Raw genomic sequence first — 13,918 nt, 5'->3', positions numbered from 1 at the left:
GCAACGGAGCACAGGCAGGCAGAGTCTGGCAGGAGAATGGACAGAAAAGACCGTGAAGCTCCTAGTGGGAGCGTCCAAATTTGAATCCGGCTTCCGGCGTCCGTGTATACGTCTACCGAAAATAGACCCAAAATATCGCAGACAAATCGTCACATCCGGGACATTAATATAGATGCCTAAGCTATTGCCTGTGTCTCGGGGGTGGATGGGGGGGGGACAACCACCAGCAGCGGCGTTTCTATTGCAGAATAAAATGGTGAGATTACTTCCAGAGCAAAACAACTCCAGGCTAAAACGGGTAAAGTGGAACAGTTCAAGCCGCGCGGGGGTTGCTTCTGGCACGGCGAGGTCAGCCTAATCGCTCAGTTCCGCGCTACTTACGTGGAAGGACCCAAGAGCGCGGGAGGCCGCTGGGGCAATGGCGGTGCTTGAGTGCGGGCTGTGGAGGAAGTGAAGCAGCGGCAGGATCCGCCGCCATCCGCGCTGCTCCTGCGGTAAACGCTGCCAGTTCCCTTTCAGAATTAAGCTGCAACTTCTCTAATCCCCGGCGGGAGGAGGACATGGCGTATTTGTAGGCTGCCACGCGCGCGGTGTTACCGAGGCCCTTGAGTGGACCGTTGCTGGGCGACGCCGGTGCGAGCGGGAAAGAGCTCTGGACAAGCAGGCGGTGAGGGCGCCGCGCTTTTTACACTTCTCTGGACAATCTTGCCTTATTTTCACTTTGCCCACTGAGGGGAGGGGGTCGCCTAGCAGCAGCTGTAAGACGCGCGCTGCTTTTTCGCAAACCACGAGGGAGTTTTTCGTGCAGGGTTTAAGCCCGACCCTTCATTGTTTTAACCCACATAACTTACAATACAAAGGCAGGTTTATTGTGGAGGTGGAAGCCCCATTGAGGGCGGTAGTACTTACGTTTGAGTCAACGTGGAGAGAACGGTGCTGCTCTTTATTTGTAAGAGACTTATTTCTCCGCCCATCTCTACTGCATGTGTACTCGAAAGTGAATGTGGTCAGGATTCATGCAACCGTGCAGTCCTGTGCATGTCTACTCAGAAACAAGGCCTGTTAAAATTGTTCTCCCTGATCATGCCATACATCTTTTAAGTTGTCTAATACTTTTTAAAATAATTGTTTGGTGAGCTGGACTTTAGTCCATAAAATATTATCTCATAATAATGTTTGCGTCTTTAACATGCCACAAAATATTTAGTTGTATTAGCTGCAGGAGATTTAATGGCTGCTACTCTTGTCATGTGGTCATGCTGGCCACATGACCCGGAAACTGTACGGGGAAGCAAGATGAGCACTGCAATTCCAGAGTTGTTTGCGACTGGACCTAATGGTCAGGGGTTCCTTTACCTTTACCTTTACTCTGGGAATGTCTGCTCCTTTGTAATATGTGAATCTATTAAGTAACATTGTAAGAAGTTTGTATCCCCTCCAGTGAAACTGCAAGTTGATGTTGATTCATCATTAAAATTAGAAAACAGATTTTTTCAGGGTGCCCATTACTTTAAGTTTTAACACTTGATTCCTTCATAGGAGCATTTTGCTTTGTGTAAAGTTAGGAAGGAGAAACCACCTCGTTGAGGTTTTTCAGTCTGTGAAGTGTTCATATGAACCATCTCTCAAATGGGTTTAACATTCAAGTTTTCTCCACCAACTGGCATTTATGTTAATGTGTGGTCAGAATTGAACAAGTTTTAAAAAAAACATGCATAGTGTATTAACTGCTTGGTGTTCCTTTTCTCAGCAGGTGAACTGAGGTGAAGTGATATCAATCGGCACCATGTTCCTTTATAACCTAACTCTGCAGCGAGCCACTGGGATCAGTTATGCCATCCATGGCAACTTTTCAGGTACTCAGTTCTGACTGAAAGCTTAGATGAAAGGTGAAAGCATAGTTTGATATTAGACATAGCATGTATTTCTGCAATTTTGTTCAGAATGGCAGAGATTCTTGTAGAATATGGGATCTCAACTTTGTCATATTTTTCTGGGCCAAATAAACTAAGTTTTCTGAACCTCTTCAGACATCAGGCAGTAGTTAGGCTTGCAACGTTTTCACTTTTTTCCTTGGCTTAGTGAGTGGCTTATCAAAAGGCAAGGAAGGGTAGGGTTAAGTGGCCACACATCATGTATATGGATAGCAGAGCAATATGCTTTTGAAAAGTAAGCAGCTTGTCTGTTGACCTCCAATTCTGATTCAAGATTTGGTATTCTGATTTCTGGTCTGAATCAGTTTCAGAACGACTACTTATGTGTTCTCTGTAAAAAGTGGTCACAAGTCAGGTAGGGAAAACAAACCTACAAGGCACTTTTGAACTTGTAAGGAGCAATGGGAGGTTTGATAGAGAAGTGCTGATGCTTTGGCCATCTTCCTCTTTGGCTGATGATCAGGTTTTTCTTTTCTTTTTAGGTACCAAACAACAAGAAATTGTTGTTTCTCGAGGCAAAATCTTGGAGTTGCTTCGTCCTGATCCGAACACAGGAAAAGTTCATACTTTGCTGACAGTGGAAGTCTTTGGAATCATTCGCTCTCTCATGGCCTTCAGATTAACTGGTGGAACCAAAGACTACATTGTGGTGGGCAGTGATTCAGGTCGCATTGTTATCTTGGAATATCAGCCCTCAAAAAATGTGTTTGAGAAGATTCACCAGGAAACTTTTGGCAAGAGTGGCTGTCGCAGAATTGTTCCTGGACAGTATTTGGCTGTGGATCCTAAAGGGCGAGCTGTCATGATCAGTAAGTTGGGATGGTTGTTTTCAGTGGTAGCTGTATAATACTGTTGAATAACTGAATGGGAGAAATGATTTGGATAAGAAACACTGGTTGGTTTTTCTATCCTTGGTTTAGGTTTTGAAACCGCTCCAATCAAAAGTGCTTTTAGTGGCAATCCCAGTGCAACTAGATCTGTGTTGCAAATGGGAACTGAGAAGTTGTGAGTTTCCTTAGGCCATCTAAGTGAGTTTGTGGTTGAGTTGATATTTAGACCAGGGATTCCCAGTTACACTCTTAGCCACTTCAGCTAGATTTACTCTCAGCCAATCAGGGTGATTCCATGTTACAAAGAATTTGTTGGAATGTAGTATAATTTAAAATACTTCCCTGCTACCCATTTGGTACTTGATGTGGTTATGTGTATGACTGCAGAAAACTGAACTTAGAAACACAGCTTAGTTTGCTTAATGGGGTGTAAGTGGAACCTTCTGTGGGTTTCAGTTTGAAGAAAAGCACTTGAGCCCTATGTATCTGTTGCAACCAGTTTTCTCTTCCCTGAAGTGATGATTAGGAATTCATGTCTCTTCTCTGACATAAGACATGGAGACATTTGGATCCAATTCTGATCAGGTTCTCATCATAAATGCCCATTTTCATTTGCATGCATCATGCCAATTTTTTTTTAAAGCTGGAATGTAATTTTGGGGTTTGATACAAACCTTAGCGGCTAAAGTGGATCTGTAAAAACATTGAATGTTGAACATGGTTTTCTAATTGTTTACCATCCTGTGATTAGTAAAATGTTGTCTTCAGGTGAGCCTTCACTGCCATGGTTATAAGAGGGTATGCAGCTGCCTTAATGCCACCATTTCTTTATATGGGGCTGCACTATGACAATGGCAGTTTCGGCTCTTGTAGTCCGGAAGAGGATGAGTGTGTGAAACCCAAGTCCTGCTGTGGTTCAACTAATGTTAAACTGGTTTAGTGTTACATCTGAATGCAACTACTGGTTCTTCCAACAGGAAAGTAGCAGAGGAAAACTGCTCTGTTTTGAGATGACTGCAAGGCCTGCTTATGCAAGAGTAGGGCTTGGGCACCTTAAGCATTAAAGTGCAGACATCTTCTGCTTCTGTATTCCTAATGTTCTCTCTGTCTATCTCTTTGTAGGTGCCATTGAGAAGCAGAAGCTAGTGTACATTCTGAACAGAGATGCCGCAGCCCGACTCACAATTTCTTCCCCATTAGAAGCGCATAAAGCCAACACCTTGGTTTACCATGTAGTTGGAGTAGATGTCGGGTTTGAAAATCCCATGTTTGCCTGTCTGGAAATGGATTATGAGGTATTGAGGAATTCGTCTCTCTGGTGACTCTTCCCTGCTCAACTGTTTGTGTGTCTCTTTTTAAAAAATGCAACTAACACCTTGTTGACTCATTTGTCAACAAAGTCAACCGTCCATCTTCAAATTCTCCAATATGCTTAGTATGCCCTTCTTATAAGTGAGCTGTCTTTCATCGTATTCTCCATAATACAGCAACATAGATATTTCTCTGGATGGCGTGGAGGAGGCCTCCAGTGCCGCCATGGGTTAGGTCCCCACTATCAGAGTTAGGCAGGTCACATGACCGAGTACATAAACAGATCAGAAGGGCAAGGAGGGAAACAGGCCTTGGTGGGCAAGCAAGTGATTGCGGAGAGCAGGTGGTCTCCAAAGGTGCCCAAGTCCTTGACTTTGGGCTTAGAGAGAACACAGCCTAAGATCAGAGGGCACCTCACCTGAATTTGTACTAGTAGTTTGTTCTTAGTGGCATATTAATAACAACAACAGTATTACTATTTGTTGTGTATATAGTGTCATGTATGCACCGGTATGATATATTTGATGCTGTACTGTTTTTAATATTCAGTTGGAAGCCGCCCAGAGTGGCTGGGGAAACCCAGCCAGATGGGTGGGGTATAAATAATTTATTATTATTATTATTATTATTATTATTATTATTATTTTATTTTCCTGTACCCTTAAGAGGTTTCCATTCTAAAACAGACACAGGGAAACAGTAGAGGAATTGGGGAGGCAGGTGGAGAATGTGTGTTCGTTATTTAAGTTATGTCAACTCTGGATACATGTGGGATAGGAACTGTAAGAGAGGAGCTGCATGGATGTCTCTTGAAGTGCTTTGGGGTGTTTTTATTGGTTAGTTTGATTATAAGTTCATATTAGAGGTCTCTGTACTGCCCTTCACCAAAATGGTTAAACGGTGGTTTACAAAGAACAAAACATAATTTTAATTTTTATAAGTAATTCTTATATATTATGTTGCATTGATTTTGTGGCAATAGGGTCAGTTGCTGCACCAGATAAACAGGCAGGTGGCAGACTGAATAATCGGTTTCTGAACTATTGGATATTTTAAAAAATTTATTCATGGCAGTTTTGTCTTTCGGGACCTTCTCTTACAGTGCAGGCAAACCTATTCAGTCTGCTTTATTATTCTTAATTTTTTCACTTTATTATGAACAATTATATAGTATTCTTCAGTTGAAATTTCCAGGACAGCTTATGTTAAAATTGTATCCAAATGTATGTTCTCTTACGAGGCAGAGTATGACACTAATTTATTGTTGGTACACGTATTGTTTTCCACAGGAAGCTGACAATGACCCCACAGGAGAAGCGGCAGCCAACACCCAGCAAACCTTGACATTTTATGAGTTAGATCTGGGTTTGAACCATGTTGTCAGGAAATACAGTGAACCCTTGGAAGAACATGGCAACTTCCTTATTACAGGTACTGCTACCATTTCCAGTCCTTTTAGGGAAAAGGCATTATCCTAAGATGTCAGAAAGAACTGCTTGAGACAAATGCACATTTTCTGTAGGCTCAAGCTATACTTGATGAATGAAAATTACATATCCTTGATAGTTGCTTTTGTGCCATGCTTTACAAAAGTGCAACAAGTATTTCCACTCCATGCTCTACATTGGAACACTGAAGTAGGTTAAAAAGTGGAGACCTCTGTTACTTAGTAGGCAGAAACCATCAGATTAATGAAAGCTCACCATATGTAACCCTCTCATCCTGTGCTTTTCTTTGCTACCCTGATGATTGTCTGCACCTTAGCCGAAACCATGACATTGTCTTATTGCAGCAGACATTCAAACACGAATACATTACTACCAAGTAGTCTGGCAGCCAGGCCAATACTGGACAGGGCAGGATTGGCAGAGGGGCAGCCAGAGTAGTAGAGCTGGCCTGCCAACCAGTTGGGTCATGCTGTTGAAAGAAACATCGGATATTTGCAAGTCCCTCCTTGCTTTCAATTCCTCTGCTTGAACACAGACCCCTCTTCAGCCTGAAAATGGTGGCAAACTTGTGCAGTTTGTTCTCAAGTATACCTTGGGTAAACCAGTTCCACAAGAACCAGACGAAACTATAGATGCAGCTGCTCTTCTTCAGCTTCTTACAACATGTTTCTTTTATTCGTCAGTTCCTGGAGGTTCTGATGGTCCCAGTGGAGTGCTGATTTGTTCTGAAAACTACATCACCTACAAAAACTTTGGTGACCAACCAGATATCCGATGTCCCATTCCCAGGAGAAGGGTAAGGATCTTGTAGCTTTTTTCACCCTAAAGGAATATCCCAGTAGCATTCTTTGGGCAGCTGAAAAAATGGTTCATCTTTCAGGTTTGGCCAGAAAACGCAGCATTTGTATGAAGATGAATGCATTATTAACAAAGCTGTGTAGGCTTCATTGATGTTCTTAGTGAACTTGGGCTTCCATGGAGTGGATTTTCCCATGCCACACCTTGCTTTTTAACTGCTTTTCCATATCAGCTAGTAAGAGCTGGCAGCAAAAGGTTGACTTATGATTTTGCAAAATTCACAAAATTCTCTCAGTGCTCACTGTCTTGCTAAGACTTTTAGGGATCATTAGAAATTTGAATCTATGTAACAACATATCTGAAGAGTCCACAAGGGACTGTGCTGCCTGAGCTAGGCAGGCAGACCACCATTGCCACCTCCAGCAGCTGTACTGGTAGACTCTGCAATAATTGTGGAAGAGGTTGCTCTAGAAAGTGCATACTCCATCACCACTTTGTCATAACTGTGGAAAATACTCTTAAACAGTATTAGCTTTCCTCACAGCAAAATGGCAACAATGCATGCACTTTGCAGGGTGATCTTGCCTACTGTGCCTTATTCTGAGCAAGGCATGAGAAAGGCACCAAGGAGAGCACCTGGGCCATCCTTGCTTTATGGGAGGAAGGACCCAGTTGGGTGGCTAGCAGTAGTGGCAGCTGGTGATGGAGGCCGGTCAGTTGAGGGTAGGGGTGCATAGTCTTCAGCCGGTGGTGTAGAGTGGCTCATTATAGGACCAGCCACAAAAATATTAATTTACTGGTATCTGAAACTGTTATGATAGAAATGAGTAAGTATGGAAGTACAATAGCACCTACTTTACCCTCGGGTAACATGAATTTCAGGTTGCGAAAGCGGCAAACCCAGAAGTGTTTTGCCGTGTGTGCATGCGCAGAAGCGGTCTACTGCTTCTCAGGTTTTGAAAACCTCGGGATCCGGCCAAACCTCTGGAACGGATCCCGTTCGCAACCAGAGGTGCCACTGTACTGCTAATTGTTAACTGAAAGTGAAAATGCTGTTGTGGCTTGATGTGATGAGTTGATGTCTCTTCTCTGATGCTTATTCTGGAGATGGCATTTCTTTCTGATCAAGCATTGTTGGTGATTACGTACTAAGTGCCGGTACAGTGGTACCTTGGGTTGCGGACCTGACCTGTTCCGGGGTGCCGTTTGCACCCAGAAAAGTCAGCAACCTGAGTGGCGCTTTTGCGAAAGTGCGATAGAGTGCTTCTGCGCATGCGCAAAGTGTGCAGAACGCTTTTATGCATGTGCGTGGGGTGAAACCATTTGTTCGTATCATGAAAAACCGCAACCCGCAGCGGACACAACATCAGGTATGACTGTGTATACGGTACTTGGTGTTGTGCAGGACACAGAAGATACTGTCTAGAGGTTTTTAAATTGCAAATCTATATTAGACAGTCAAAGACATCCCTGAGAGAGGGCTGTCCCTCCCGTCTGGGTGAGCTGGGGTACAGACTCCTTTGTTGCTTTAGTCTTCAGGCAGCAACTACAAATGGTCCTCTTTCAGAGGGTGATTGAGACCCTTGAGCTGCAGTTCTAAGGTTTATGTTTTTGTTCCGCTGCAAGCCACCGCTTTCAATGTTCTTTTTGTTGGTAGTTTAATTTTATGTTTTAATGTTTACTTGTAAGGTATTGAAGTGCTTTGGCAAGAGTCGGGGGATATAATTAATTTAATAAATAGATCATGTTGGAAATTGATATTTGATGGTGAGGGTGGGGGGGAGGGAGAGCTGGGGACCAGGGATGGTGAGGCTTATACAGTGGTACCTCGGGTTACAGATGCTTCAGGTTACAGACGCTTCAGGTTACAGACTCTGCTAACCCAGAAATAGTACTGTGATGAGAACAGAATTTGCGTGGCAGCGGCGGGAGGCCCCATTAGCTAAAGTGTTACCTCGGGTTAAGAACAGTTTCAGGTTAAGAACTGACCTCCAGAACGAATTAAGTTCTTAATCCGAGGTGCCACTGTAGTTCCTGCAAGGCCCAGCGAAAGAAGCGAGGGAAGTGGCTTGATAGCGGGGTGGGGAGCAGCATCCCAGAAGGCCCAGGAAGGAAGACTAGCAGGAGAAGAACTTTCCCAGAATGGAAGAAAGCAGTGAGGGAGCCTGACAAAGCTGCTATAAAGAGGGGTGATATCTGCAGTAGGGAAGCCATTAACAAAGGTGATTTCTAGCTGTGATTCCATTAGAGCAGCTTCTGCCTTTGAGTCTGACTTGCTGTTACTTCTGGCAGAATGACTTGGATGACCCTGAAAGAGGCATGATTTTTGTCTGCTCTGCTACACACAAGACCAAGTCTATGTTCTTCTTCTTGGCTCAGACTGAGCAGGGTGACATCTTCAAAATCACCTTGGAGACTGATGAAGACATGGTACGTCTCCTGCTGTGTTCATGAATGTTTGGTTGGTTTGTGTGTGTGTGTGTGTGTGTGTGTGTGTGTGTGTGTGTGAGAGAGAGAGAGAGAGAGAGAGAGAGAGAGAGAGAGAAATGTTTGCGAGGGGGAGGGAAGGAGAATGGGTGCTGTGTGAACTATCATATCCACATCAAGCAGTAACTCATTTGTGGTGGTTTCAGGTAACAGAAATTCGACTCAAGTACTTTGATACAGTTCCTGTCGCTGCTGCCATGTGTGTGCTGAAAACTGGGTTCCTCTTTGTGGCTTCTGAGTTTGGAAACCAGTAAGTAAAATCTCCAACTTCTTTCTGAAGGGTTGCTGATTTTTTAAGCGTGGTAATGCTGTTGATGTTCTGCAAAGCACACATGCAGTGGCTACCTTTCCTTCTCCAAATCTGGAAATTGTTCAAGTTGTGGCAGAACCTCAGACCCTTGCAACCAACCACAGGTATGACCTGCCTGGTTGGCTTCATCTTGCCAGTTTCATCAAGGAGTGTGTAAATGTCCTGTTTTAAGAATCTTACAGCAAACATGGCTGTTGTGGGTTGTTATGTTGGGATAAATTTTTAGATTTGTTTAGCCAGTGAGGCCTAAACATGTCTATACACATATAGCTCATGGTGTGACATTTCATTCACAGGAAGAGAGAAAGGATCTGGGGCAGAGAGCATATCGTATTGTTTGCCCTTTCTACAGATAGACCAGCGGTAGTCAACCTTTTTATACGTACTGCCCACTAATGCATCTTTCTTGATGGTAACATTTCCTCACCGCCCACCAGTGCTTGATGGAAGGAGGATTCAGCTTGTGTCGTAGAACCCCCTACCACCCACCTAGAATCCTGAAATGCCCACTAGTGGGCGGTAGTGACCAGGTTGACAACCCCTGAGATAGACAAATGAGGATGTGAAGATGTGTCTTAAACTTCGCCCCTCAGCTGCTCTTCTTTATCCTTGCTCGAAGTGTTTTCTTCAGCAAGCAGCCCTACATCTTGGACATAATTGAAATAGCAAAGCCTGCGGTGGGGAGGAAACGGTCTTGTTTCATCAGAAGTGGCCCTTCTAGAGCCTCCCTCTTCTCTTTGCAGCTACCTCTATCAGATTGCTCATCTGGGGGATGATGATGAGGAGCCAGAGTTCTCCTCTGCCATGCCCTTGGAGGAAGGAGACACATTCTTTTTCCAGCCTCGGCCTCTCAAGAACTTGGTGCTGGTGGATGAACTGGACAGCCTGTCTCCCATCTTGTGTTGTCAGGTATGCTGTGTGCTTTGTCCCATAGCTTGTGACAAGCTGCTGGGGTCTGTGTTGACCTGTTAACTGGAAAGCTCAGAAATCAAGACGACAAGAAATTAAAATAAAACGGGAAATATTTATTATGTATTTGCAAAAGTATTGTAAACAGGTTAATGCATTGGCAGGATTTTTAAAACACTTGTAATTTTAGAAATAGTACAGGAAATCTGAGGTAAAAAATAATAATTTGGAGTAGAAATGATACGCAGCTGAAAAGAAAACTTAAGGGAACCGGGGCGGGGGGTAGTCACGGGGTTCGGAGAACCCTATTTTATGGATTTGATATTGTTTTCGTATATATTTTTCTTTGCTTGTTGTTGTTATTGTATTTGTTATTGTGTGTGTTGTTGTTCCGTATTTTCCTGCGTATAAGACTACTTTTTAACCCAGCAAAATCTTCTCAAAAGTTGGGGGTCGTCTTATACGGCGGGTCGTATTTCTTATATGGCGAGTATATCCCAAACTTTATATTTTAACTGGAAAAGTTGGGGGCCGTCTTATATGCCCAGACGTCTTATACACCGGTAAATACGGTATATTTAAAAAAACCTAAATACAATTTTGAAGGGAAATCTGAAAAGTTGAAATCTGAAAAACATGGAGTAAAAGGTTGGAAGATGAGCTCTTCCATAAAAGATCGCTCCAACTGTGAGACTAATTCAGGGGAATATCTTCCCCACTTGATGTCATTTGCCGTTAGTTATTAATGCAGATTACCAGTTTATCAAGTGGCAAATGTGGGAACCTTTGCTGCAGTCACATATGCAAATGGGAATAAAATGTTGTAGCTCTATTTATGATGCTTTGAAAGTGGTAACTGATCTTATCCCTGCATCTTGGCTGCTTTCTGTGCAGATAGCTGATCTGGCTAATGAAGACACCCCCCAGTTATATGTGGCCTGTGGGAGGGGGCCTCGATCCTCGCTGAGGGTCCTTAGACATGGACTTGAGGTAAGAAGGGCAGGACTTGAAGAGCAAAGCCATTCTGGATCTTCCTCTTAGGTGAAACCTTTTTTGTTAGATGAGATTGGATTCACTGGTGTATTCTGAAGCTGAACCTTGTGATGGGTGGTGTAGGGATGCTCTGGACATGCAAAAGTTTCTGGGTTCAGCCCCTGGCGTCTCTGGTTAAAGGATTTGGATGGCAGGGCTGGGATAGGCCTCTTTTTGAAACCATGGAAAGCTGCTGCAGTCTGAATGTAGACAAGATGGAGGATGGAGAGCCAGTGTGGCGGAGTGGTTCAGGTGAGGGCTGGGAACACTCGGCTGTGAATCTCATGGGATCACATGGGGCTAGGCACTGCATTATGCCTAAACAAAAATCAAGACGTGAGGAGTGTGTGGGGCCATGCTCATCAGCCCTGTCTCCTGTCAACTAACATGCTGACCCTACATTGAGTGGGAAGGTTCCAAGGGTGTTTGTAAGCCTCCTTGCAATTGTCAGCCCTGGTAAAGCAATGTTATGGAGGGCCCTGAGATCTGTGGGTATAGAGCGGTATATAAATGTTAACAACAACAGCAGCAGCAATGTGGAAGGGTGTTTCATGTATGGGGAAAGCTGATCCATGTGCTTTGATTGAAAATTGTAATGCTTGAATAGGGCTAGAACAGGCATAGGCAAACTCGGCCCTCCAGATGTTTTGAGACACCAATTCCCACCATCCCTGACCACTGGTCCTGTTAGCTAGGGATGATGGGAGTTGTAGTCCCAAAACATCTGGAGGGCAAAGTTTGCCTATGCCTGGGCTAGAATGTCAGCCTAACTGATCTCAGAGTTTGTTTGGATTTTAGAGCCAGGTGGGTGAATCACCTTTGCTGCACTGCGTGAGAATGTCATAAGAAGTCATAAATAGCATGTGCATTGGGTGAAGAAGGTATTGGGTTCAATCACTGGAATCTTCTGTTTAAAAAGGATTTTGGAGAAATATACTGAGCTAGATTTTCCAGTGGTTGGGTTCAGTGTAAAGCAGTCTTATAGTGGTTGAAGAACAGAATTATTATTTTGTTTTCTCCTGTGTAATACAGTAGTAATAATTAGGTCCATTTTATTTGGTGGAGCAAAGCTCTGGTTTAAGCCTTTTAGCATTAATAAAAGTTGTTTCTCTCTAGGTATCTGAAATGGCTGTCTCAGAGTTGCCTGGTAACCCCAATGCTGTATGGACAGTGAGGAGGCATGTTGAAGGTAGGTGGTCTTCTGTGATGCAAATGCCGTGGTAAATGGCAGTTGAATGTCATTGTTGATCTACAAGTAATCTTCCTTGGTTCAAATGGCTGTGCCTGGAGAGCATATCTACCGCCTCAGGATTATGACTTACATTCTTAAACTGGAGTAAGCACAAATACCAACTAGGAGAGAAAATCTGCCTGTTTGTAGGTTTTTAGGAGCCCTTTCCTGCTGAGAGCAGGAGCACTGACAGTGCTGTTGCCCCTCTTGCTTTGGATGTGGTGCATTCTGTTCAGTGCTCTCTTGGCAGTGTTGCCTTTGAAGCTCACTGTCATGGCCTTTCTTGGTGTCTCTTACTAGATGATAATTGCAACTCATGGTGTTCCCTCAGCCTTTTACTGGAATTGTCTTTGCCATACAGCCTTTGGTATCTTATGTGCTACTATGCCTTCTGTGTGTTCCTGGAATCTCTACTGGGGCAATCAACCTGGGCGGCTGTCCTGGGACATTCTGTCTTGGGGTGTATTATCATTGCAATAGAACCTGATCTGTCTGTGGAAGAAGAAGAGGCCTTAATCCAGGGGTCAGCAAGGTTTATCATGCCTGGGCTGGATCGGTCCCACTGAGATCCCTCCATGGGCTGGATTGCGTGCCCGCGATTTCCAGTGTCTGCGCTGATGCGATTTCCGGTGTTGTGGAAGCTAGTCCCTGCACCGCGCTGTGTTGGTTTAGTGCAGCACGCAAGCGGGCACCTCATGGGCCAGTCAAGACCTCCGCGGGCCGACACCTGTGCTGTTCTCAGCTGTCTAGCCAGCACAGTACTCTGGAAAGCCAGGACCTGTTTTTATCAGCCTTTGTGTATTTTCAGCAGTTCAAGATTTGCTCTGAAAATGCTTTCCTGACCTGCAAGGGTTGCTTGTCATTCACATGGCTGGTGGTCAGAAAGAAAAACCCTGTGATACTTTACCCAGACAGCAGTTGGTTTTTCATGGAGTGGAACTTAGAGTCTTAGAGTTAGAAGGGACCCAAGGGCCATCTAGTCTAACCCCCTGCAATGCAGGAATCTCAGCTAAAGCATCCATGACAGATGGCCTTCCAACTTGTTCCATGTGTGAAAATAAATTCATTATATGTGGACTTCAGTGCCTCATAAATGTTTGGGTGACCCCAAATACCTTGGGCAGAATACCTTGGGCAGGAGGAGAGCTTTACTGGTTCAGTTTTACATCATGCACAAAGTTGTTTGATGAACTTCATATTTATTAATGGCTCCCTCTAACCAGGTGTTTGCCAGTTTTCACCATGTAATGTGTTAATGCAATGGCTTGGTGTCCAAGAAATGCTAAACCATGGTTGGGTTGTACCCTGCCCAGTGGGCTTAACTATGGTTTGTTTACTGCCAACAAACCACAATTTGAAGCTGTGGGTTCTTGTTGGCTTTGGAACCTTGTTTTGTTTTTAATTACGGCTTGCCATTATGTATGAATCCATCACATTTCTTCAATCACTATTTCTTTGGCCACCTCACCACCTCCTCACTGAGCTACAAAGACATGCGGCAAGATCAGCTTGAAAAGAAACCAAACTTGGGAAAAGAAAGCCATGGTTTTATTATCTGTGGTACAACTTGTGCCATATACATGGCCAAACAAATACAGTGGTACCTCTACTTACGAATAACTCTACTT

General features: G+C 44.0%; 1 protein-coding gene and 1 non-coding gene across 5 annotated transcripts in view; both read left to right on the top strand.

The window, feature by feature from the left end:
* Window positions 1-370: 370 nt before the first annotated feature.
* Window positions 371-13,918, top strand: part of SF3B3 (splicing factor 3b subunit 3) — a 35,292-nt gene continuing 21,744 nt past the window's right edge. The window contains exons 1-11 of one of the 4 annotated variants that reach the window (XM_035120225.2): window positions 371-494; window positions 1,751-1,856; window positions 2,417-2,743; window positions 3,887-4,059; window positions 5,365-5,506; window positions 6,207-6,319; window positions 8,614-8,751; window positions 8,955-9,058; window positions 9,862-10,027; window positions 10,922-11,017; window positions 12,176-12,248. In XM_035120225.2, the coding sequence (XP_034976116.2) occupies window positions 1,787-1,856; window positions 2,417-2,743; window positions 3,887-4,059; window positions 5,365-5,506; window positions 6,207-6,319; window positions 8,614-8,751; window positions 8,955-9,058; window positions 9,862-10,027; window positions 10,922-11,017; window positions 12,176-12,248 (1,402 nt within the window). In that variant the 5' untranslated portion in view covers window positions 371-494; window positions 1,751-1,786. Of the gene's footprint in view, window positions 668-1,750; window positions 1,857-2,416; window positions 2,744-3,886; window positions 4,060-5,364; window positions 5,507-6,206; window positions 6,320-8,613; window positions 8,752-8,954; window positions 9,059-9,861; window positions 10,028-10,921; window positions 11,018-12,175; window positions 12,249-13,918 lie in introns of all 4 variants that reach the window. The other 3 variants (XM_035120226.2, XM_035120224.2, XM_035120223.2) reach the window with 3 other exon arrangements.
* LOC118088033 (small nucleolar RNA SNORD111) lies at window positions 3,271-3,353 on the top strand. Its single transcript, XR_004692898.1, has one exon. It is a non-coding gene; the product is annotated as a small nucleolar RNA SNORD111 (small nucleolar RNA).

The sequence above is a fragment of the Zootoca vivipara genome, chromosome 6, assembly GCF_963506605.1.
Source record: "Zootoca vivipara chromosome 6, rZooViv1.1, whole genome shotgun sequence".
Classification (NCBI taxonomy): Eukaryota; Metazoa; Chordata; class Lepidosauria; order Squamata; family Lacertidae; genus Zootoca; species Zootoca vivipara.
Note: the sequence above shows the minus strand (reverse complement) of the source record. Positions and strands in the feature narration are given on the sequence as shown.